This window comes from Eucalyptus grandis, chromosome 1 (genome assembly GCF_016545825.1).
Source record: "Eucalyptus grandis isolate ANBG69807.140 chromosome 1, ASM1654582v1, whole genome shotgun sequence".
Taxonomy (NCBI): Eukaryota; Viridiplantae; Streptophyta; class Magnoliopsida; order Myrtales; family Myrtaceae; genus Eucalyptus; species Eucalyptus grandis.
Genome location: NC_052612.1, coordinates 19,987,658 through 20,014,886, shown reverse-complemented (window position 1 = coordinate 20,014,886; position 27,229 = coordinate 19,987,658). Strand labels below are relative to the sequence as shown.

The window sequence follows — 27,229 nt, the reverse complement described above, 5'->3', positions numbered from 1 at the left end:
ATGACAGCAATGATTAAATTAAATGAGCCTTAATCGGACTTCATGATCATGAAAATGAACCGGCTCTGTCCAAATATTTTCTTGATGAAAGGCGGCTTTTCATTCCATGATGAATCAAGGCGGCTTTCCATGATGAATCTGATGATGCCCTTTCGTAGTCATCGTATTCCACACACAATCATTTCTAACCACGATCCAGTCATGTAAAATCAAAATGGTATCATCCGTGGGCAACAAACGGCAGCGAATAGTAAGATTGACAATTAGCCCTACCAGCAAGGTCCCCTCGCGAATGCGTTTTCAGGGCATTTTCGAAGTGGATCGGAACGATCCATGCGACCAATCATTTGATAATTGCGTGACTTAGCGAGCAAAGGAGGGTTGCAAAGTTGGCAGAGAGAAATCGCCCTATTCATCATCCTCGCGATGCATGACAATTAGTGATTCATGGTGATCTTTCCATCAGATCGAAGCAATGCAACTTTCAGATGAGGATGAGACGTGCGTGCAACGGCCATAACTGCTAATTCCATGTCCAGCATCTTCCTCACTTCCCATCAGACTACTGTTGTAGCGTTCCACCAGCAAAATCAACATTTGCCATGATTGTATCCATATCCACCACTAACAAATGCAAAAAGTGTTACCGAGTTTGTTCGAGCACTCGAAGCACTACCTACATTTCCAAGCACAAACAACTTATGCCTCTTCTTTTTTAGAATTTCTCATCATCGCTACTTTGCTCCTTGGTCATTTTTACTCTCAGTGCACGACCTACTCATAGATTAATCATGAGGAGGTCATGTAAATAACATCAAAGTAAGTACCATATGCAAGCGATACGACGTTGATTACTTTGACGCTCCCTCCTGTGTAAAATATATCGACAAATGGTATTCAACGTGTTTTTCCATATACTTATGATCTCAAAGCACTATCTATGTTTCCAACAGTTTTTCTGGTGTTAATGGGTCATCATGTGATGGCCAGGCCTTTGTCTCTGCACAATGGACCTTGATTTGCAAAAGAGAGCATGCTCTTTTTGCTAATCCGTCAGACAAAACTTAGCACAAACTAAGTATCCTTTTACTCCTTTTCAACCCAGAGCAAGAAAACTAAAGATGTTCTAGTGCTTCAGCCAGGATGAGAGAAGGTAATCTACACTCCAGTAAGTGTTGTTTGAATAACTATACCAATGAAGGTCGATTTGTCATCCGCAAGGCATTCACTGGTGGTCTAGGAACCATCGATCAATATTTACTTGCACAACATAATTCGTATTCTTGATATTTATTTCACAATACCCAGTACTTCTCCTATCTCATAGTCAAAAATCAGCTCAATGACATTTTTCCATCAACTATCTTACCAAGAAAAAAGAACAGTCCATGACTATTCATTGCTTTACATGAAAAGCTTCAGGAGAGAACAGTGGCATCTACCTTTTTGCACCTCCTGACTGACAAGCTCCACTTTCCTAGTTGATGCCATCTGCACGCTCATTTGGACATCAATTGGTGGCCACCCATGTATTTGAATAAGATAGCCACCAGTGGATGGATGCATAGTGAAGTAACAGTATGTTTTGCTCATATGTGCCACCATTTTCGCCTTTCCATGACCTTGACAAGCTCATTGGCTAGTGAAGCAAAATCTTCAGCTCCGCTTTGCAGTTCTGCAGTGCGCTGGTTGATTCTCTGATAGAACCAAAACAAAGTCAAACTAATTTCATCAGAACACAACAGAACGTTCACCAACACAGCCGATATGCCTCAAGAAAATTAAGCAAATAGCCACAAGAAACATAACATTATAGACATCTCCATTTTCTTCAGTCATACTACATATTATGTACATTCAGCACTAAAGCAACTGACTAATGCTATAATTGAACACAATGAATTCCCCGATATATTTGCATTACACATATGATTCAGCCAAGCCTCAGCCCTTCCATTCAGAATTTGAGTTATGCTTGCATATTATCAGGTTATAGATTTGATGTCCTCCAACAGCACTGGCAATAAACATGTACACTACAGATAGAAAATAAACATGACTGATGTCCTTGCATGCCTATTTGTGTATTCTGATAAGAGACTTATGCAGTCACCTTAATCATGTTCAACTTGATGTCATGTTCTCATCCGAAATCAAGTACTATTCTTTTTATTATATTCTCACCCACATAAAAACAACTAATGTCCTTGCCAATCCAGTGATATCTATGTAAACTCATAACATCGCACTACCTCCAGCTTCGCCTGCCTTTCAAGAAGCTTGTTTCTTGCCTCTTCAGCCACTGCAGCTGGATCCTGAAATCATTTGCCACATAGTTTAATGCCAGTTTGGTTCACTAAAAAGTCATAAAGAGTGCGTCTGCATGAGAGAGAGAGAGAGAGAGAGAGAGAGAGAATCTGGGATTCATTTTGCTTACCCTTTTCCGATATTTAGCAATTATTTCTTCAGGTGTCCTTAGTCTAGGTTCCGTGACATCTGTTGCCCCTTCGAATAACTTCTCCCTTTCCGTTCCTTTTACAGAAGAAAATGGTAGTCTAATCTATCAAGTCATAAAAGTCAAATATGTCATCATGCAATTCATGTAGTGAAATGGAAAATTACTGTTGTCTTTATTTTGGGGTTTATAGACTGAAGCAGATGCCATTGGTGCAAGATCATCAATTTCAATGTCATCTGTGCAAACAAGAACCTGAAACTCAGTAGACAGCCAAAGGTAACAAAAAAACATCAGGATGTGGTTGCAGAGATGGATCTCACCTATGCTAAGCTCCACTTCCTGATCATTTGTGCCAGAAGATGGATCCACAATTTCCTGATTATTTCTAAGTGTCGGTAACTGGTCCACAAATGGAGGTTTTGAGAATACATCCTCTAAATGAGTAACATCAGATTTTGAAGTCGCAGAATGTTTCCCCTTGTTTTCCGCTTCTCGCATTTTAAATCCTTTCACAATGCCCCTCAGGATTCCTGGTGCAGAAGCCTGGATTGACAAGAATTATGTATACATACCAGCCTGGAGATTGTTGACTAGAATGCCAAAGAAAAGAAGATAGCATAACCTGTTTTTTCTTCTGACTAGAGAAAGTGAGTGCAGCATCTGCAGCATCTGCAGCAGCAGCAAGAACCTGATCATGGAGACAAGGCAAAGCTCCCATGGCCCTACAAAATGATCTTATATTATTTGATAAAATTCGAGCTTTTACAACAATTAAAAAAAAAATCACCTAATTACTTAAATTTTTGGTATACAAACTCGATTTAGTAGTGGCATAGAATACCTGAGATCATCTTCGCCATCTTCCAGAGAGATGAGAGCCAATTCACACCCATTTGCCTATCATAGATAATTACAACAGGTGAATCCTTAAACAAACCAAAAACATGCAGATTGCAAAGGAAGGTTAATGAAATATGCTTTTAAAGAAGATCACTTTGAATCATGTCTATTATACGTCCTAGCTGATAAAAAATCGTGATGGAACAGATACCATTGCACCAGTTTTCACTCCCTCCGTTGACTATGAAGGGAAACCAATTGATAGATGGATACATCCTAGAACTTCTTCCTAATAATTAGGTTCATTGTCTATCATTTATGTAATACCAGCGCAATCTGTGAACCGTCAGAAGCCATCATCTTGTCCATGTTTGCCGTGAAATTCCACCTTAGAATTGACACTAAAGAGCTTACTTTCACCAAAGCTAAATCAGGCAAAGATCTGTCAAATTGACAATCAGAATAGTGAGGAATGCTCCATCAGTGAGTGAAGAAAATATATCCCAGAAAGCCAGAACCAAGGAAAATTAGGTTGTTTTGTCCAGTTCTGGAATATCATCACAAACCTGAAGTTCACAATTACCTGATTTCAAGGTCTCCAGTCTGGTACAGTGCGACCAGCCCACTAACTTTCCCCTCTTTCCTTAAAGTTGAAGTCCAACAGCAAGGTTTTGCATGTTTCACTTTGCAACTAGTTTTATGATTTCCCTGTGTCAGTTTAACAATTAGATTGCTTGAAAACATAAGAACTACAAATGACCGGAGTAAACTAACAGAAAGAGACCTGAATTACAGATTTTGTTGAGTACAGGCGCAAGGAATCTTCGTAGCATAGCAGTAAAAGCGAATCCAGCAATCTCCCAGCTGAAAATGCATCTTTTGAGGATTTAAGCTGTGCAGTCTCATGTAAACCTTTTGCAACTTTGCCTTCAGTAGTAGCATCTTTCCTGGACGAAGTGTCCTTAGCTGACTGCTCTGAAGAGACTGAAATGTGGTCATCTGAAGAAAACAAAAATTCTGCCTTCAGCACATCATATTGAACTAAATGTAAATTATTTCTCACTGACCAAAATATTTCACTTGCCTATAACATACATGGCAATTGGAATAGATTTCTTTTTCAAGAGCAGTGGACGAGAACTGATCCGGTTACCCATGCCACCATCTATAATAAGAATCTTTGCATCCTTGGTCAATACAAATACAAGTTCATCTATAGGATCAGTTGGCATATTCACTTCCACAGTCTTTTGGCTCTTCAGCATATTATCAGTGTTACTGGATGATCTCCAACAAATGGAAACGACAGGTGAGAGGGAACCACATGAACAGTCTGAGCAGAACAAAACTGACACTGGACCCATGTCAAGCACTGCCACCTGTAATAGAAACATAAAATCAACTTTCTCACCTGACCACACTGGACCCATGTTAAGCAAAAAAGGTAAAGTATGCTTGAACAATCAAGCAGTATGATCCTCACCTGACCAGACTGAAATCCAACAGCGAGTTTGGTTGCATGATTCACAAACTGTAGTACTTGAACAGGAGAGTTGAAAAGAGAAAAAACAGCTTTACACTGGCATGCCTCTTCTGAAAGCAAAGGGTGCACTGGCAAGTTTGAACAGTATTAGGTTAGAAAAATGTAGAGATCCAGAAAATCCTGCATTATCACACAATGAAATGGTCCAGCAGATACAAGTAACCCTTGCAGGAAAGATGACATGAAAGAGAAATACTCAGAATGTACACAGTCTAGAATAGAAAAATCCAGTGAATTCACTATCCAATAAATTCATCTGACTACACCAATTAATCTTCAGCTCATTTGAATGATAATGTCTCTTATCAAGCACAATATGCCATTACTACAACCACAAATTCCATCTAGATAGCAAACAAGCCATTTTTGTGTGATCTTGAAGAGGTTATCATTTAAGCATTTCCAATAGTAATGCAACAATAGCCAACATCACTTCAAATGGCTGCATTTGATTTGAAAGATCATGTCAAATCCTAGAGATTGCCAGCAAGCAGCATTCAGAATCTTCAAGAGAAATCTATCTGGAAGAGCATATTTGGATCGCAGCTTCATTCTAAAGACTCAGGTTCCAATTTCTACAAATACTGCAACAAGCAATGGCTCACATTTTGGATTCTCTTTCCAACAAAAATAAATTTGCACTCATTGTTCCCAGGATAAATTACATTATCCTAGTGTTTAGTAAGATTTTAAGGGTTATTGTTGAAAAGAGATCATTAAACGATGGCTGACGCCCAAAGGATGAATATTATGTATCCTGAAAGTAAACAAAGCAGACTTCCATTTTGGTACTAAGCATTGTCCATGTTTTCATTTGAATTTCTGCTAGTTACATTTCACTCCGAAGAAATGCATTGTGCATGTGTTGTTTGCAAGCAGAAACTGGTTTTCTCAATAAATGGCATTTGTAATAAATCTTAATATCAAAATCACCTTCATGTTTAGAGTCTGTTATGAAGTGAAAGTTTTTATCGGTTGTCCCGCTCTTGAGATTATATATGAGCACCTGGACAAACAAAAAGGGGGTGAGGCTTTATGCATTCAACACAATCTAATGCAAAAGAATTTTCAGGAAAAGATGCTCTTCTGACCAAGCCACTTTCGTTGCCAACAGCCAAATGCAGTGTGAAAACACACAAGTCTAAAGATGAAACTGGTGCAGTTAAACCGGCCACTTGAATACCTTGCACCTGGCAAATCAAAGCTTTGATTTGAAAGATGCATATCTGCAGCAATTTTAGAAAAAGATTATGGAAGATAGGAATAGGAATAATAACCTGTCCTTGCAAAGTAAAAATAGAAGACAAGATAGGGTGCGTCGCATCCCACATCCTCACAGATCCATCTTGATATCCACCTATGTAGACTCTACCAATTCCACTCTCTTCGGTACTTGATAATTGACAGGGCACACCTCCAGTCAAGGGCCTATCTGATCCACCATGTACAGAAGCAGTTGGTCTGGCCACTGAACTTATCTGCATAAATAAAGAAAGGACAAACAATAGTATCAAAGAACATTTAGTAGAACAATTAAGTTAGCTAAGCTAGACACATGCAGGAATGCCACCTTTGAGAGATCCTTTGATGAGCATTCTGGTAACTTATAAAGCCTTGCGGAAGTAAGCAATGGATTTCTCGCTGGTATTACTGTAGGAAACTCTAAAGCAGGAACGGAAAGTTTTCTCTCGTGTTGAGACATCAAGGTAGAAAGGTAGGAGTCATCGTAACAATGCAGTTGCCCAGGATTGGTCAATAAAAGAAGATCAGCACTAAGATTACCCCCTGCTCCCACACTTGGTAACAAAATCATATCCGCAAAAGAGCCAGTTAAGGTGAGATCAATACGACCAGTACATCTCAGATTTTCTGCCCCTGATGACCATTCAAGATTTAAAACCTGAAGCAGTAGATGAAATTGTAAGAGCATAATCCACGTTGATAGGATTTAAAGGGTTCTTAAGAGCAGCTGCATTAATCCATCACCTGATTAAAGCTAATTTAAGAAATATCACAATCATAGCAGGTCAGAAATAGGACAAATCAAACACACAATATCCGGTCAACAAATTGTCAAGTAACTAAAAGTTACTCCACTCATTATTCTGATAATATGGTAAGTTGCATTCAAGGCATATGTTTTGTCGTAGAATATTTTGAATTTGATCCGTCTAAAGCACATCAACATGTTCATGAATATCCTATTTTATCTTTATTGAGTAACCATAAAATGAGAATTGCAGCTAAATGAGCAATAATAAGTTATGCCGTACTGTCAAAACTTCTTCGGCCCCTATCTGATCACCACCATAGGCAAAGAGAAGGCCGTTATAGTTGTGAGATTTCTTGGTTGGAAACCACTGCAAGACAATGACAGGGAGTCTCCTTTCCTCAGATGACAATCGCAGCCGAACGACATCACTTGATGGTAAATTGGCCACCGGGGCTTTATTGACGGAAGAAGATGATGTTTTCCAGAACAAAATATCTCCATCTACGTATCCCACAGCAACAATGGATCCATCACCAGAGGCCCAACATAGAGCACTGATTTCTTTCTCCCCAAGATAGCATCCAGATGTATCATCTGAAAGATTATCCTCTTTGATAGCAGAATTGGCAAATCCATCCTTCAAATGGAGATCTTTACCCCCTCCAATGAAAAGAATCTGACCTTCGGTAACATCCCAAAGAGTAAGCAGCCCACACTCATATGCAATAAGTACTCTGCAAAAAAAAAAAAAAATCAATATTAATGCAGAATACTGCATAAATCAAAATCCTTCACATAATTACTCATAAAGCTACAATGATGAGGTCTTGACCATGCAAACATCAAGACATGCAAATTCACACAATAAAAATTTGGATTCTTCTAGTTTATGCATGCGAATAGGGTACCAAGAGTAACCTGTGACTCGTGTTTAAGCACATAAAAGGAAGAATGAGAATAAATAATCCAACATAACATTAAGTACAGTAGTATATTTTTAGCTCTTGTTTGAGCTATAGGAAGAATTTTCTGGGAGAGAAATTTTACTCCACACTAATTGGAAATCCAACAAATACAGTTTGAGAAAAATATGGTCTGTCCTGTTAGGATGACAGCATGATATTCATTCATTAATTGGATGATTGAATTCAGAAGAGATGATGCGAACAAAAAGTTCCAGAAAGACAACAGAATGGATCCATTTAAGTAATTCTGACGGAATTGAATTCCTTGAAGACAGAAAATGGATCGTGCCTTCAGTATACAACTTCAAAGAGTAGAAAGTGTTCGTATCAACACCAACAGTAAAGGGATGACTACTGCATTTGTTAGCAGTGGACATATGAATCTACAAATTGTCCAACTGGCAACATATACCTTCTTAAGACGACAGCAAGCACAATGTGCCTACTATTTGCAAACAAAAGCTATGACTAAATCAGTACACCTAAATTAAGAACAAGGCCTCACATACAGAGTGATATAGTATATCAAGAGAATTGTAGATGACTAAAATTCATTGATCTTACCTATCCCCTGATGGACATGGTTGGTGGAGAACTCCAACAATCATATGATGATCATCTGGAAATGAAATTCCCGAAACCTCTGCAAAGAAAAAAAAGAAACTAAATCACTGTCCGGGCATAAAATATGTTATGAAAAATCTATGAATGAAAGGAAGATGACAACACAGGTAATTGTGGTAATCGTGGTAATCGGGCATATATCAGTCCTTTTAGCATCAGCTGTACTCTTTGAATATGCTCCAAACTCGTAGGGACAGAGTTCCACACCAGTCGTCAATCCAGTAAACATGCTTGATATTGTCAACAACTTTCCTGATACCTTAAGCTTTTAGGAGATCAATTAATTCAAATGGTGTGAAAACTTTGGGTCAATGATTTGAATCTTGGCACTCCTTTTTGTTGTCATTATGTCTGTTACTCCTGTTTGTCATTTAGCTGTAATCTGATGAGGTTATGTCCACGTCTTATATTTCATATGTAATGTCCAGTTGTATAAACTACTCAATTTAATAAATAGCATTTTAACAACCGAAGTGATTTAGTACATGGGGTAGATGACTTTCAAACCTCATATAAGAAATTTTCAATTTGTTCAGAAGAAGGAGAGCATATATTACTCATTATCAACCTAAGATTCACGCTATACAAATTCCTTTATAAGGTAACTATTGGAACTAGCTCTTAAGGTGCCTGCAAAAGGAATACGAAACTGGTTGCCAACAAGTGATGCTCCATAAGATGTAAAACGGTCTAAAGACACATGACATGAGAACCACAAATCGTTCTAATTGTACATGTATTAATACAGCCACTTTTTTTCCTAAAATTAATTTCTGTGACTTCGAGACATTGTACAAGTTTTTAAGCTACAAAAATGCCAGAAACAAAATGTCTTTCAATTAAAAAGAGAACCATAACCACATCCATGTGAGAAAAGAAACAATATGCAAAATCCTATCTGCAGCAGCCTCTCAAAAAATGTTCTCAGGTGGGAAAAGCCAATGGCATGAGAATTAGGCCATCAGCAGATACTGCTAATCATCATCAGCTTCATGATGAGGTTAATCAAGACACCATTTAATGGCATTTGACTTCACAAATTTCTAGATCAGTAGATCAGTAAATTTGAAAATACCCATCAATTATGGAAATACTACAACAGACTGACCATTCAGAAAAGGAATGAGGGGTTACTGCTTATAGAAGTTGCAGGAATATGATAAGGCAACTGGCAAAGTTCTCCACTGTCAGCATTGCACTTTAGTACAGAAAGCAAGCCATGATCATCGCCAATGTAGCTGCACGTGATGATAAAGTAGCAGTAACTTGAAGCATTTACAATTTATTGACTTGCAAATCAGTTGGAGTGAAATAGAGAAGAGGAAAAATCACTCCATTGTCTTACATGAAGTTGGAGCCTGTGATCACAGAAAAAGCTGTAATGTTTGATTGCCATTGTAAACAAGAAACTAGGCTTCTTCTCTCCAGATTCCACACCTATGAAGAACCATAAACAATACAACAAATTTTTTTTGCTTGATTAAACTTCATTTATCCTAAGTCAGAAATCCCAAAGAAGAGGCCTAAGCCCCTGTTGGTTCATGCCTGAATGTAGTTGTCATTCGAGATACTGACTAAGATTCCCTGGTTCCTCAGGAACTGTCAGACAAGAGATTAACAATTAGTGATCAGTAAAGGAAATTTCGAGAGGCTATCTAAGTGCTATACAAGCATGTGCAGCAAAACAAAGTTCTACTTCCATCAACCTAGCAGACAAAGCATACACTACAAGCCCAAAACCGCAACCATGATGCTGCAAAATCAGAGATTAATTTCACAAAGCTCATTAATCATTTTATATAAGTGTCCATTTAACCAAATTGCTCCTTACTTCTTCAAGCTCAACCATCCGAAACAAGATCGTATAATCTAAAAAGAACACATCATTCAATATGTTCACTATTGAACAAAGAAAGCCATCACACATGGCAGCTTGTATGAAAAAATGCCATAAGTAACACCTAAAAAATGCAAAACAAAAGAAAGAGGATCGAAGACAGCAACAACATATATCCACAGCTACTGGATAGTAAAATGTATCAAGACCTCATAAGACAATCTCTTTCTCTCTCTCCCCCCTTCTCCCCTAACAAAATGACATGTAAAAGCTATGTTTCTTCAGGGTAAAAGCAATCGAAATTTTTCTCCCATTAATATTGCTTAATGTCATTGAATGGAAATCATTCCTTACAATACGGAAATTATTTTGTCTGTACTAAAATAAGGAAGACAGTAAATTGGATAACATGAGCGTAGAACCAAGACATATTAAGTCATTTCACATCAGAGCTCTTCTACATCAACAAGTACTTGATTCTCAAGCCCACTTCATGTAGATTCCCCAGTTCTATTATAGCTGTGGCTCAAATAAATTGCCTGTAACTGGCCAATGGAGATAGAAACTGCATCCTCCAAATAAGCCCAAGCATTTGATGCCAGGTGCTCTTGGACTAGGTAACTTTTGCCAGATTTTACTCATGCATGTTGCTGGTTATGCTGTCAAGCAAAGAAGTACCCTGAGGGTCAAAAGCCAGTAACTCGTAAAATCCTGTCAATTTTTGCTTAAAAAGTACTGCACATTGGCCTTCATATAATAAGCTGAAAAACTAAATATCAGAATAGAAAGCTTCCTTGAGAGGTTCATCAACATATGCCATTCCCTCTTCAAATACATTATGAGAGCATGACAAGCAGCAATGATAATCTGCATTTCATGAGAAGCAGACAAACCTCTAAGTGTTTGATAGGAAGTTGTCTAGGAGACATGAAAAGTCCTTCAATGCCATCACCACCTATCACTTTAATCCTGCCATCTCTGCAACAGAAGTGTGAATGTACGAAAGTTCAAAACTGAATGTCCAGTTGTGTAGTCCACAAAATGCATGAGATCATCAACTCTTCCAAGACTTCCATCAAGAGAAAACAACAGCATTTCAACTTACAGGGTACCGATCGCCAAAAGGCTCTGAATGGGGTCAAAAGCAAGAATTGAGGCGGTGGATGGGACCCCATAGTGGACATAAACGCGCAAATCCAAATCCTTCCATGCTGAATTGCCATGCCGTGAATCCCCCTGCATAAGTATTCTCTCCCATTAATGAAGTCATCAGATAGTAAAAAAAATCACCAATCAAGAACCATAGAAAGAGCAGGAACATGAAACAAGCACACAAGTGAGACTCCAACGCCACAATGAAATCTGGTAACCACAACAGAGCATGATCCCACAAGCGCAAAACATGTCTAAAGCAATTCAGCCTGCGATCACTTCTTGACAAGCACACATTACTAATCACTAGACCGGCATCAGAAGGGTATAAAATCAATCCTCATACTGTTGGGTGACGAGAGACCACGTGAATATAAAAAGCTGGTAAAGCCCGCAAACAAATTAACACCCCCACTTTCGCATTGCCAATGGAGCCTAAAGGGCACCTCCGAAATCGACAAACGGGGAGCCTCACGCGCGCAACAAGCTTGCGGAGCACAACCCAACTCCGATGCCACATTAGAAAGCCCCGATGGAAACGCATTCTATATAAACGAAACAACTTTCGACACGGCAACTCATCACCGCTCGCCACTACGTGAATAACTCCGAAAAAACGACAGCATCACATCATCTCGAAGCTACCACGACAAGGACTCCGATCGACCGGTAGCGGGAAAAGCTGCAGACGAAGGTGGGAACGCCGAAACGAAAGAAGAAGACGACAAAGCAAAAGGGGAAGGAACAGGGGCGGGACCTGGGTAGGACTGTGAATCGCTTTCTCGAGCAGTCGCTTGGCGAACATGGCGAATCGGGCAGCAATAAATTTGGAAGATTTCCGAAGGTTTTTTTGCCGTTTCCTAGATTTGATGTTTGATCTGGAAATGGAGAGAGGCTTTTTTGGAGTTGTTCGGGGGGCTTGTGGTCGTTCCGAGGCACACCTTTTGGTTGGATTCGCTGCAGCTGCAACGACTCGTTAGACCACGGCTAACATGCGAAAATCTCACTTACCAAATTAACCCCAAAGATAACTCGACCATTTAATAGGGAATGTGTAATTTTTTTTATTTATTTTTATCATGTTGACTTTGCACATAAAATTTATCCCGAGTGTATTTGCATTTGGAGTATGAGATAATTGTCCAAAAAGTCCTGAGATGGTTATCTAAAAAGTTTTAAACTAATTGTACAATAGCAATTTGATCAATTCAGCTTTAAATACTTTGATAATTTGTTATTATAGTTTTTATGGCTAATTTTGACAGGAAATTGCAAAGTCGGCGCCCATATCATATAATTTTTTGGCCAAAATTGGTTGAAATGATTATTTGGCAAATTGTCAAAAGATTGAGGGCTAAATTAATCAAATTGAAAAGTTTCAAATCAAAAAAATCCAACAAAAGAAAATTATGAAATTAATGAATATAGAACTAAATTGACTGTTATACAATAAATTTAAAACTTTATAGATAATTTTCCCTTTGAAGTATTAGTTGGATCCTTTTTCAAAAACACTCTCTAAGAATTCATGATGAGCTCTATCTTCTTCCATTTTAATTAGAACAAATCCCCCCCTCCCCATCATATGAGGAGATCGGACTCTATCTTTCTAAGATTGAATATACAAGATGGATTCCAACAATAAGCAGAACGTCTCAGAGTAGATTTATGGGATGTAAATTTTGGCATGTTAGGCAAGAGGATAGCAATTTGCGAATTCTATATATCTCGATAGGATATGTATCTCTATAAGTATGATAGGATACGCAACTTTATAAGTATGAAACGCATAAATGAAATAGTTGACAGGAGGTTATCCTTGTCCTATCTCTAGCGATGGATACAGCATGTGTTCCTAGGAAAAGAAATTATTAACTTTTGGGGTCACAAAAGCTCACAAAATACACATATAAACTCTTGAATCAAAAATGGAAAAAGGAAGCATCTAGCTGCTTTTATTAGCCGGTCTCTTGCGAATGTCTTTCGCGTGTATATCTATTTTCAAAGTGGTTGGGAGCGATATCAAGTTTATAACTAAGTAGCCGGTAAAACTAGTTGGAGGAGGTTCCTCGGCAAACTTTATCATCAAGAATCTTTTGTTATTGTTAGAAGATGTAAATGTAAGCAATAGTGAATAGTAAATTTATAGAAAGGCTGGTATTTACTTGGCCGGCCCAAATTATTTTCTATTGTTGGATTACGCATGAGGGCTTGTGGACCAATCAGATCGAGCCCCATCTGTCCTTTTCACTGATTTTGTGAGTGTTTAAGCCCACCTCACCATGTTAGCGTAATCCCCAAGACATCTTTCTACATAGTCAATCTCTCCTATAATTAAAGCAATGAGCAAAAATGAAGACGGAGTAGGCTGATATTAACAACCAATCCCCCACATTGACAGCCATTAAAAATGCTGATGCTTGAGTTTTTAACTCATGATAATCCCCTTTATGTTGCAAAATTAAGACACTATGTATCCTATTACCTTGTGCTAGTCTAAGTCCAGACAACTAAGTTAGATATGCAATAGCCAAATCCAATGACTGGACGATGTTTCGGATTTTATTATGCACATCTCTATGTAGCAAGTCAGAAAAAAAGTCTGTTTGGTATCCTTTTCCCATAGCAATTGTGGCTGCGAAAAGGGGTATTACAACTTTATGCATATTTGGCAAATTGTTTAAAGTTGCCCCATCCGCAAAGTTACAACAATTTTTAACAAATTTTAGAAAATGGTCATACTTGTTGAGGTATTGCTACTCAAAACATGTATCTTTAAATACACAAATCATGACAATTCACAAGACAATCAAAGCACAATACAGCCACAACACAGCCTAGTTCTACCAAACAAACACTAAAATTGTTTTTACCGCACTATACGAACAATTATATATCTTCAAGCTACATTTGGTGGTTTGGATTTCTAGCCTAGATAAAATCTGATATGAAATCCAAATTTTTTGTTATATCCTATCTAGTATTTAATGAATCCTAATAATAAAATCAGATATTTTCATATTCTATCATGTTCATTATTTGTTATGAATATCATATCAATGTAAATGAACTTAAAAATGCAAAAACGGTGATAGTAAGAATCACTCATGATTTACTACTAAAGAAATTATAAATGCATAAATGAGGTTAACTCTACCAATCAATCCATGATTGTCGTATGATCTAAATTATAAATGGCAATGAGCTCATTGAAGTATTCCAAAATCTAGGTTTGACAATAGCAAGAAATGTAAACAGGATACAACAACATCAGTGAGATAGATTAGCTTGCAAATGCTAAATCTAGTAAGAGAGAAAACATTATCAAACTCTCAATGCACCTATTACTCTTATTTCATCTCCATCTTCCTCTTCTCTTTTAGACTTTTGTGTGTCCAATGTTTTTAAGATTGGCCATCTTTATGAGGTCTCTCTTAGTGATGCCACAAAGATCTCCTAAGCTCAACTTCCTCTTATGGGCTCATTTTGCTTTTGCTAAACCCTCTTCATCATTTTCCCCCATCCATTCTATTCTATCCGACATCTTATCTGCCAAACTCCTAAAGAAGTGAAAGAGTACGTGCAGTCTTCCAAATTTGGTCAGCATCCTATTCCAGCCACCGAAAATGAATACTTTGTTATTTTCCAGATTGCTCTAGAATTTCCCAAACAGTGGACCTAACATGGATACTCTCATATCCACTAAGGAGCTGTCCATTTTGGACTCATTTTTCATGGCCGAAAAGGCTTATCAGTTGTGGCCAAGATAACCCTATTGGATACTTGGTTCTTAAAATACCATTATGTTTATATTGGCACTGTCCAAACCACTTTAAATGCTAGGATAGTCTTTGTAATCCTATATCCGAACTTCAATGTTGCTCTTTCATATCCTCAGCTGCTTTTCTTCTTGAAGGTTCAAATGCAACTTACTGGAGCACCCTAGACTGTTGATTCCATTGCAACAACACTATACTACCATATGGTTTATCGAGCATAGAATCATGCCCTTGATCTAAATTTCCAAAATGGAAATGAAGATGCATTGTTCATCTCCATGCAAAATGACCAGACATCCTACATCAATGTCCCCAGGCAAATTCCTAAAGAGAACTTGCCCAAACTCCTTCGGAGATTTGGATTACTAACTATGAAAAGCTGCACCAGAACAATAATCATCTCCAGTCCTTAGATTCTGAATTTATAAGGAAAAGGGATGGCACTGTTGCCATCAAATTCGGCAAAGAAAATGAAGAAAGTCATTTTATCTTCTAAACTCTATTTATGATTGAACCTTATGTTCAAGAATCAATCTTTGAGTTAGATCCAAAAAAAACTTGTCAAATGCTTCGAAAGCAATGGAAATCTTGTCCATTACTACAAAGACCATTATGGTCATTGCTTTTGGAATCCTTGCTGTTAGTGTGCGTACTATACAAATTCTCCTAATGAAGTGGACCCAACTACAAAGCCTAGGCGAAAACCCCGAAAACTAAAAGATGGCATATACTAAAGTTATTTGGATGGAGATTCCTCAGTTGACACCTTTGGAGAAAGCGATAAATTTCAGTTCAGGATTTCTTATACTCCATCTTTGCCAGTTTCATGTGCTTCATCATCACTGGCTTTGCCACCTTTGCCTCCTCCTTCTTGCCCTCATAAAAAACCAACCATTTCCCCATTCTACAATTCAATCTTAAAGTGGGCAAAAAAACATTCATACCCACTAAAACTCCCAAATGAGACACCACTTAATCAAGAAGAGCAGAAGAAGGATAATCCTTCTATCTCCATGTTCCATGTTGTAGACTTCCCCTTCTTGGTCAAGAAGACTCTAAGCTTTCTTCCCGTATTGCGGAAGAATTTGTTGATCCATAGGGAAGGTACCATCATGTCTCAAAAATACCCGCGTCAACCAGTGTAGATGAACATGAAAAGCAAAAGAGAACTCTTATTACTGAAGTTGTTCTAAATTGACAATCACAGACTCTTTTGGCGCACAAAAATGCTTTCAAAACAACTAACTTCAAATTAGTTGAAATATAAAAAGATCTCAAAAGATATGATGAGACTACCAAAAAGATGCTTGTGGACTTCTAGAAACAGCTTCATGCCCTAAAATCAAGACAGCATTTGGAACATCATTTTCTTAAAAGCCCAAAGGCTTAAATAGAGAAACTTAAAAGGCAAATCTAACTTCTTAAAGAAGGGAAATTTGAACCTTCCGATTCATTCCCAACCTTGTCACGAACAAAGTATTCTTTTCCACTACTACAAAGTATTTTGATCTTTGTTGCTCTTGCAGAAACCTCTACTAGAAGAGACAAAATCGATGTGGTAAAAATGCAAAACCAACTTAGAAAAATGAACTAGCTAAGAAAAGAATACGAGAAGGAAAATATTCCTGAAGAATCTTCAATTTCCATAAAGGATAAATCAGACCAAATGATGTTATCCAATCCATTGGAATTATTTGTAAGAGATTTGAGCAATCAAGAAGAAAATAGCCTGATCCTACTATCTAGAAAGACCAGATTTGGCCTCCTCCAGAACCAATTTTTCCGATCGATTCAGATTCAGAACTAGATTCGGTATCTCTTTTAGCCACCTCCTCTTTTTCAATCCATACTATTGAATTATTTCTTATTATACCAGTCACCTCTTCAATATTCATGGTTGAATCTCCAGGTCAAGAAATGGATTGAAATCCTTCTAAACCAGAGGTTATCCAACCAAATAACCCATCTTCGAATCCTACTTCTTCTTCCATACAGTTTTTTACTGTTGATGATATTTCTTATTCAAAATGACTAGAAAGATTTGAATAATTTCATTTTTGGCTAAGCACTCAAAATCTCACAAATCATGACAAGTATGATATCCTCCTGGAATTTGTTACAAGATTTACTGAAAGCCTTAAACATTGGTGGCAATCAATCCCAGAAAATGACCAAGTTCAATTGCTATTTTTGGCAGACTTTGGCTAAGCCATGACCACCATCTACCACTTTTTCATAGGAAAAATCGCCGATCTTATTGAGCTCAAAAGAAGATAATATTTCAAAAGAAAATTTTGTTCTCTCTATAAAAGATATCTCGATGAGCATTATCAAGAAATGCTCAAACTCTTCTATGGTTTTGGAGCTAATGCAAATCTAAAACAAATTTTCCTAAGCTCTATTCCTAAAGAGTTTTCCCAGCAAGTTGAGAAATCATTTCTCAACAAATAAAGGAGAATTGTGGATACTTCCTATGGAGAAATACAGCAAGAAGTCCATCTCTACCTTGATGATTTGTGTCTCAGACACCAGATGATGAAAACCTACATTAGAAACAATCAAGAGCTTGATGGTGCTTGCTCGCGCTAGTATTTGAAGATCAAATGTTTTAAAAAAGACTGTGATGGCTTTTGTCGAAAGCCTTCCAAAAAGCAAGCATTTTAAAAAATACTAGGTAGGAAGGTCCAAGCATGAATCTGAGCATTTTGGAAAAAGAAAAAATGGTGATTCCTGCGAAGAATGAAAGATTGCTTAGACCGCAAAAAATCAACTCAATACTTCATCTCCAACAAAACGGTCATTTCGCTAAAAATTGCTCATAGACAAAAAAGGTTAGAGTCACTTGGTACACCACATTGAAATTGAAACTTGTGTTTTTTTTTTTTTTTTAAATGATGATGTTAAATCATTGTTTTCCATTGATGAAAACCCATATGAACAAACTTTTTGTGTCATTCCTTGTTATCAAATCCTTAGTGAAACCGATTCTGATTTAAATTCTGAAGATCTTTTCCATATGTCTCTCACCTCTTCAGAACAAAACCCTAGTATATATTCCAGTCAAGTCCATTGTCCTCATTTTTCTGTAAAAATCATAACCTCAAAGTTTGCTAAACTAATCACAGTCATTGCTCTTATAGATGCTAGTACCAATTCTTCAATTCTAGACACAAATATTCTCCTAAAGAATATTAGACTTCCTGTGTTCGGCATTTCAATTCTACCTCAAGAGATACTTTTTCTATAAATATGCGAACTACACCGACAACTATCAATTTTTTCCTCAGTGTTCTATAACCACTAAAATCTTTGGATCTAATCTCCCTAATAAAGATTTGATCATTAGTTGGATGACTCAAATTCCTCAACTCTAAGTCATTCCTGGAAAAGGCCTTAGGTATAAATATCAATTCTCTGAATTTGTCAATATCCAACGACTCTTTTCCATCCAAATGAGTTTACTAGATCCAATCATGCACAAACTATTAGAATCCTATTCAGAATCTCACTCTGACTTCTCTCAAAAGTGTCACAATCCTTTGTGGAAAAATCTCGAGTTCTTTACTCGCCTCCCTTTCAAAAAAAAAAAAAAAAAAAAAAAGGTGAAGACATAAATCCCACTAAGGCGAGTCATTTGGGAATGAACCAAGAACATCTTGTTGCTGCTCAAAAGGAGTGCTAAAAGATGCTACAGTAAGGCCTTATTGAAATATGGGATTTCCAATAGAGCTGCAAAACTTTTTATGTCAATAAACAAGTTAAGCATAATCGAGGAAAGATGCGACCGGTAATCAATTACCAGCCCCTTAACCTCTTCCTCCAAGATGACAAGTTCTCTTTACCCTCTTGAAATTCCCTTTTTGTTGGATTATCCAAAACCCACATTTACTCTAAATTCAACCTCAAAGCTGGATTTTGGCAACTAGACATTCATTACAAAGACAAACCCAAGACAAGGTTCTATATTACAAACCAACATTTTCAGTGGAAAGTTCTTCCTTTTGGTATTAAAGTAACTTCGTTTGTATTCCAAAAGGCCATGTGCCATATTTTTCAGCCAATCTTGTTAAGTGCAGTAGTCTACATTGATGACATATTACTTTACAGCCCTAATAAAGAATCCTACTATTGACTCATCAATCAATTCGCAAACATCGTGAAAAAATATAGAATTATGCTTTCTCAAATAAAGATGAACATTACCTAGACAGAAATTAAATTTATTGGTATGCACCTCAACAAAGGTATATATTATTCAGGGCCACATATTGTTCAGGAATTATTAAATTTCCCAAAAGAAAATTTCACAACAAAACAAGTTCAGCAATTTCTAAGGATAATTAATTATCTCCGAGACTTTGTTCACAACATTGTAAAATTACTGCTTCCATTACAATTGATATTGAAGAAGAATCCTCCACCTTGGAGTATAGCTCTAACCAAAGCAATCGTAGAGCTAAAAGAAGTTATGCAAAAGTTTTCTCTATTGCAAATATCATCTACAAGGAAGAGAATCCTCCAAACCGATGCTAGCGATGAATACTGAGTAGTCATATTTTTTGAAGAAATTGAAGGTAAGCAAAACATTTACACTTACAAAAGTGGAAATTTTTCCCAAGTTGACATGAATTATCATTTTACTTTCAAGGAAATATTGACAGTAAAAAATGGGATAAAAAAGTTTGAATTCCATCTTATTGACCATCATTTCCTGGTGGAATTAGTTATAACATGCTTCTCCCAAATGACCAAATTCAAACAAAAGTAGATTCGCCACTCTCAACTACTTCAATGGGCTGAATAGTTTTTGAAATATTCTTTTAAAACAAAACACATTGTAGGAAAGAAAAATGTTTTTGCTAATTCTCTCCAAACCAAAGGCGTCAGTAGAGATCAATATGTACATTTTCAGGCATGCTCTTCCTCAACAAGAAAAGTAAAAGATTGAAAGAATGCGAGATTGACCAATTATGAAATATTCTCAAGAAATCATTGAACAGATCCAAAATAATAGCCTCATTAAAAATCTTGACAAACTCATGTGGCAAATCTATTCACATTCCATTGAGACACAATTCTTTATCATTTCATATTAAACTCTAGGTACCCATTTATCCATCCATTAATCTAGAAAGAAGATGATTTACTTGACTAGCTTCGATGGTTGTTTTAGTACTTCATCAATAAGTACTTGATAGCTGTAAAGTTCCCCACTAGAAAATTCATTGTTAAGTTAACCAAACTAATTGCTCTTCGGCGTAACGAAGGAAGTGAAAGTAATAGAAACCTCATAATTGTGCTTAATTGGTTTTATCCTTCTACTTACTGGAAACACCTCTTTCTACCAAAATAGAGAATTGCCCCGGGTCAAAACTAGAAACACATACTGTTGTGTTTTTCCGTCGACCATGGACTTTGTGCGACATAACGATACTCTCACCAATGTACTAGAAGGAGTAGGAACCATCACTAACAAGCCTCAACCACATCTTCAAGAAGCTCGTATCTATATATCATTTTCTAATTGCGTCAGATCTATCAAATACAACTACAGAGAACTACGAGAGAGTCATATGCTAAGAAGACATGACCATTCCTAAAGAAGTATAGGACTTCTTTACACCTATCCCATGGGACCACTATGGCCTTGCACCTGAAGCCAGACAAGCACTTGAGGAATTCAAGCAAGCACCGAATCAAGTAGGGACACATTTATCATAAGAACAAGAAATGATAGACATGGACGATCCCACATAGTCCTCTTAAGAATCCTATACTCAAGCATCATGTGCCCAATGGGGAGGTCCTCTCTCTCAAGATCCCTATAATCAAAGACATTTGTATTTATCTCTTGGAATGGACCCCAGCACAGTCTCCCATTATGCCCAAACAGCAAACTGGCCCCAGCCAGTCATGCTTGCCAACACTCTAAGACCCTGCAAGATTCATGAAGAAGAACTTACCTCAAGCAGTTAAAGTATGTGGGATGCCCTAATCTCACAAATAGAATCCTCTCATAATACCAATAGTTCTCCTAATGGCATTGGAATGGAACAACGCTATAAGGAAAAACAACTTGCAAGACATAGCTCTAATAATTCAAACTATGACTATAACTCTCGGGATGGTAGATAGAACTATAATGAAAGTTAGTGTAAAACAAGTTATTGTAGCAAAATACTGTAGTAATAGGTTAGGGAAATCACTGTTCACAATCACTATCCATATCACCTAGAATAATTCCCGATCGGGAATCCCAAAGCCTATGTATGTTTTAAGACTTGTGAGTTTGATCTTTGTTTTTTGTGACCTCTTAATGCCTATAGCAAAAAGGATATAATGTTTTGGGCAGAATCCCTTGAAGTAAAGTATGTGCTTATGCAAATTCTCTATATATCTCTTTAAACACTTCGTTTTCTCCGACCTAGTAGGATCCTCTAAAAAATGCAGCTCGGCTAAGTTAGAGATGTTACTATCCTAGCATCTTTGAATGTCTCTATACTCTGATCCAAATTTCCAGGTAGTTCACAACTAAAAGTAGTGCCTAGAAGGCTTAAATAGAGATTCGACTGTTGTGGAATAGCATACTTGCTGCAATTGACCTGGTCTTCCCTAGTAGTATATTGCTTCGACTTAAGAAAAAACAACAAAAATGTCACAACTTTTGTATGATACTCACTTGAGTGCTATAACTTTTTTCACTTACTTAAGTGTCACATTGAAGTAAAATTATTCACTGAGTGTCATTTCTGACAAATCATCCTATGTGCAAATTTTTGTCCTCTTGTAGAGAAACGATGTCGTTTCCTACGTGTGTAAAAATGTATCTCTCTCTTTGACATAAATGAAGTCGTTTCTTTTTTTAACCAAAAAAAAAAAAAAAAAATATGAAGTCGTTTCTTTGCATGTATCAACTTGAAACAATGATGTGGGGCTTCTTACTCACACGTTGTCTTCCATCTTTCTCTCTAATCGATTTATCTCTCTAAATGCAAAATTAGGACTTCAATCTTCTTCGATTCCTCAACACTTTGTTTCTAAAGCCAATTGATCTCTCTGGCACTCTTATCTTTTTGTTCGCCTCTGAATCTCAATATGCCCAAAATCCTAATTGATCTCTCTCTATTATCGTAAATTAGGGCTGATCTTCGCTTTTGCTCATTGTCTATCTATCGAGTTTTCCGTTACTCGTCATCCTCTCTCATTAGATAGAGACTACAAAGGCAACAGCTTGGAGAGAAAAGTTAGCACTTGTCACGTGATGAATTTTGGTTGACAAAGAGTTAAGGTTAGCGATTTGTTATTTTGTATTGACTGACCGACAAAGTTAGTGAATACTTATTCAATTTGGTGTTGTTGACAAAGTGTAAAAGCATGGGAAAAGGCTAATCTCGGAGGGAAAATGTTAAGATTTGGTGTTAGAGTGTAAATGTGAGTGCTTTAGCTTATTTGTTGTTAAAATTTGTCATTTTGTGTCCACTGATCGACACCCAAATTGTTATTTATTGTAATTGTGGGACTGATTGCTATTGTTGTATGTTTAAGTTGTGGAAACTAATTATTGTCGGTGTTTGTTTGTGTTGTGATTCCTTATTGCAAAAATAATTTTTCTTGTATTAGATGTTGTGTTAACATGAACGATACTAGTGTACCCATTAAAGTTTGCTATAGCAGGGAGTTTATTATTGGGGAAGAGTATGAACATATTAGTAAAAATGTCGTTGTTATCCTTGTCAATTTCAATAAGTTGTCATATAAAGACTCTAAAAAGATTATAGCGGAATGATTGCAATGCCAAATGGGGAAATTACATTATCAAGTATTTGGTAAGAATTTTAAGGATGGTTTGAAATATCTACATATTGATAGTAGTGTGAGGGATCTTGTTTACTATTATTTTCATAGTCATGATGTTTATGTGTATGTTGAATATCATGGCAATAAAAATGAGTAAGCAGTGTTAGAAGCTGGTATGAAGCTCAGGCTATTGTTGGAGTTGTTTCAAAAGATAATGTGAGAGTAGAGGAGATCGAGACTTTGCAAAAGCTCGTGCATTAGAGATATTTGAGCAACTTGAGAATACTAATGGCATATTTGATAATTAAGATACACTGTTTGAAGAATCAACTAGAATAAACCTGGGTTATTGGGAAATTGCATTGTCCAGTGACAAAGATGAGAAAATATTAGTGTATACTATTTGCGCAAGTGATGTTGATAATGAGGACATTGCATGAGTAAAGGAAGAAATAAGGGCTCAAACAAGGATGAAGGAGCTCTTGTGCCTAATGGTGATGATAGTGATTATGAGGAAAGTAGTCATAATAACAGTAGTGACTTAGAGGATGATGATGTTGAAGATGGTGCAATGCAACGTTAAAGAAGAAGTCAGTATCATTCTTATGATTTAATTGGTACAAATCATGTGGCTTTTGCGAATCAATGATATTTGATGATGTCAAGTAATTTAGAGATGCTATTATCAAGTACTCAATTACTCAACAAAGGAATATTAAATTCATTAGAAATATCAAGAATTTTATTAGAGCAAAATATATACAAGACAATTGTCCATATAAGATATGGTGTGAGTAAAAAGAGTAGCTGATTCCATATCCGATCACTCTAAGAGGAGCATAACTATGGTATTGTGCTTGATAATGAAAGAGTAACTAATGTGTGGCTAGCCAAACACTTCTTCAACATCATTAAAGTAATGCTAGAAATCAAAAATCCTTAATTGAAACAACTAGTAAAAGAGCAACTAGATATTAATGTGTCTAAAAATGAGTGCAAAAAGGCTAAGTACAAGATAATGAGTACATTAATGGGTACATACAAGGAAGAATATGAAAAATTTAGGATTATATTAAGGCATGTAGGTTTCAAAATCCACCTAGAGAACTCATGTAGATATTATGGAGAAACCATTTCCTAATCATGTAGATGTTTGGTAGGATGTATATATATGCTTTGATGCATGTAGAAATGGATTTTTAGCTCATTGTAGAAAAGCGATAGGGTTAGATGGGTGTTTTTTGAAAGGGTTGCGCAAATAAAGGTTATTGGCTACCATTAGGAGGGATGAAAACAACTAAATATTTCCAATAGCCTAATGTGACATCCTGAATTTCGACCCCATTTCGATAAAATGAAATGGACATTTCACTGACGTGCCTATGGTCCTTTTTCTCTGAGCTGATCATTCACGAGTTAACTAACTTATTAGGTAAAGCCGTTAAGGGATATATCCATGGTAAAATCCCTAAAAGCTACCCGGTAGGTTGGATTGGACTAAAATTGCGTCTGGTCGATTTTAACAACGAAATTGAATTCGGTTTCGGGAATCGAATATTCAAGCGTGTCACGATTCATTTTTAGGACCTCGTCTCATCGTCCGTCGAATTCATGACGAGCCCGAAATTTCGGAAAAGAAATTATCGTAGGAAAAATTGGAGACCGGAAGAAAATTAAAAAGGGAAAGAGAAAAGAATAATAATATTTTTATTATTTTATTATTTTATTATTTTCTTTTCTCTCTCTCTCCCTTTTCTCTCTCCTCCTCCCCCACGTGACCCTTTCCCCGTTTTATCGGCCATTTTCCCCTTATCTTTTCTTTTTTTCTCTCTCTCTCTCTCCTCCGTGCGAAACCCCTTCCCCACGCCCACACTCCCTCCTTTTTCCCTTTGTCATTTTCCACTTTGCTTCCTTTTCCCATTTGACTTTTCAGACCTTATCCCTCTCTCTTCTCTCTCCTCCTCTCTCGACTGAGCCCTCTTCTTCCTCTCTTCTTCTTCTTCCTCTTCTTCTTCTTCTTTTGGTTTGCTACTTCGTCGTCACCAACACCACCGCAGCCCCACGCCCTACTCACCACCACGCCACCACCGCTCGTCGCTTGGAGCCACGCCATTCGCCACCCTCACCGCCGAACCGCCATCTCCACCGCGAGCTTCATAGTCGTCGCTCGCCCGACGCCATTGCTCGGCCAACGACGCCACTGCTCACCCCCGTGAATGATCGACGCCGTCCCCAAGCAACCATCCCCGCCACATGCCGTCGCCATGCACTCCTCGCGCACCATCCGCGCCTCCAGCATGCCACCGCCGTCCTAGCCGTCATCCCCGCTCATCCACGCCTTCAGCAGCTTCCCAGGTGCTGTTTTGGCCAGCTCAGGCCGTCGGAGTCACCATGGAGCCCCACTTGAGCTGGTTTGGCCCCCTTGACTCAGCTCAATCCATCCTCACCTCAACCTGAGTCCATTTCCCCCACCTTCGACACCAACACAGTAGCTGGAAAAGTGGGTATTTCAGCTCGGTTTTGGCTCGTTTTGGCCGACTTCCCAACCTCGAAAGCTTGGCCCGCCTTGAGGAAAGTCGAGCCCCACGACTTTCCCGTCGTTTTGCACCTAACCGCTCGTTAAACAAGTGAGTTTTGTTCACTAATCCCTCATTAGTATGCTAATTATGCTTAAGGGTTGATTATTGTTAATTAAGCATGATTAGATGGTTAGATTAGTTGTGAATAATTAAATTAGTAACTTGTTAGACTTAGTCATTAGCAAGTAGAGAGCTCCTAGTATTTATTGAACGAGTCTCGGTAATTTTCCAAGTTCGTCTCGGCTTCCAATTAGGCATTACGGGCCTAGATTGGATTTATTGTAATTATTTAATAATTTTCAAATTAATCAATTATTTATTTATTTTCCGGAAATTAGGTAGGGATAGCCGACGACTGGAATTTTATGCTGATCATTGTGGTGCAGTATGTTTATTTATTTGAGCATTGATTTGTGTTAAATTGAATTAATTGTGAATTTTAGGATTTTATTCCTAAGTTGTTTAATTTCAGTAATTTATTCGAAATGAATGAGCGTGGGTCTACCATGCCATTGACATTTTATTAGGCTATATAAAGTTGTGAGAAAGAAAGTTGTATGACGTGACTTGGTGACCAGATAGGTCACCTTAGAGAATGCACGTGAATCGTTGAGTATATATATACATCACCTGAAATGCACGTGGCTCAGTGATTAGTACATCGCCTTGGCGTATATGTCGCCTTAGAGAATGCACGTGACTCGATGATTTGGTATATCACCTTAGAGAATGTAGATGGCTCGGTGATTAGTACATCGCCTTAGCGTATATGTCGCCTTAGAGAATGCACGAAGCTTGGTGATTAGGCATGTCGCCTTTGAGAATGCACATGGCTCGTCGACTAGATATATTATCTTATAAAATGTATAGTATTGATTGGGATGACTAAGAAATGGTCTAAATGACATGTAATCGACTAGGTCAATTGATCAATAATTTGATCTGATTGGGTGATGTGATGTGATCGTGTATATTTGATATATATATATTGACTCGTAGGAAAAAACTAAGGCCAAGATAAGCCCTCTGACTCGTGTTGTGCTTAGACAACCTCTAGAGTGTATTGGCTTCCTAATCGGGTCTTAGGGAGTAAAACTTGTTGAGACGTAGTCTCATCCCGGTTGTAGGACATCATTTCAGGTCCCTAGATAGCTGCTCCTAAGTTTTTGGGACGGCCTAAGAAGCTCACAGAGCAAACCTCTTACTTTCCATTTTATTGGTGCCCTAGGGGTTGGACCTATGAGCTGGTAAGGTCTATAGTTTGGGTCAATGCGAGTCTCACCCACAAGGTGCCCCCATAGATATAGATCGCAGTACCACTAGGCTCAAGATGGCCAAAGAGAGGGTCCCTTACCGAAGTTTGAGATACCTCGTGTGTTTTAGAGGCCGCCTTTGGAAAAGGCAACGCAGATCCCCCTCCAAGCCCGGTCGTAGATGCAACAAACCTGGATTTTGAAGATCTTGGAAGTCCAGTGCAGTCTACTGAAGGCTCTAGTTGGAGTGTGGATGATGATGAAGAGGAGAACGAGGGCCCGTAGTTTGTGGAACCCCCACCCCTGCTTGTAGACCTTGATTCTAAACATGTTCAACTTGAATCTGACTCAATAGCCCGCTTCATATATATGTGCACTGGTTTACAATATATTAAGTGTGGTTGTTTTT

The 27,229-nt window shown here is 37.7% G+C and overlaps 1 protein-coding gene across 3 annotated transcripts; it reads right to left on the bottom strand.

The window, feature by feature from the left end:
- Positions 1–1,232: 1,232 nt before the first annotated feature.
- On the bottom strand, positions 1,233–12,387 carry LOC104452894. Of its 3 annotated transcripts, XM_018870953.2 has the most exons (24): positions 12,170–12,387; positions 11,366–11,496; positions 11,154–11,238; positions 9,969–10,022; positions 9,769–9,860; positions 9,558–9,661; positions 8,364–8,442; positions 7,115–7,568; positions 6,412–6,741; positions 6,119–6,319; positions 5,933–6,031; positions 5,775–5,847; positions 4,782–4,909; positions 4,383–4,677; positions 4,083–4,297; positions 3,882–4,006; positions 3,626–3,740; positions 3,300–3,355; positions 3,081–3,180; positions 2,779–3,001; positions 2,623–2,694; positions 2,438–2,532; positions 2,253–2,315; positions 1,233–1,697 (listed from the first exon to the last, which is right to left on the bottom strand). In XM_018870953.2, the coding sequence occupies exons 1-24, from the start codon at positions 12,215–12,217 to the stop codon at positions 1,590–1,592; spliced, it is 3,345 nt and encodes a 1,114-aa protein (XP_018726498.2). In that variant the 5' UTR covers positions 12,218–12,387; the 3' UTR covers positions 1,233–1,589. The 3 variants fall into 3 exon arrangements, with proteins under 3 accessions (XP_018726498.2, XP_018726500.2, XP_039167413.1); XM_018870955.2 differs by lacking the exon at positions 12,170–12,387 and having other exon boundaries at positions 9,532–9,661; positions 9,769–10,919; positions 11,366–11,423; XM_039311479.1 differs by lacking the exon at positions 12,170–12,387 and having other exon boundaries at positions 9,769–10,919; positions 11,366–11,423.
- Positions 12,388–27,229: the final 14,842 nt, after the last annotated feature.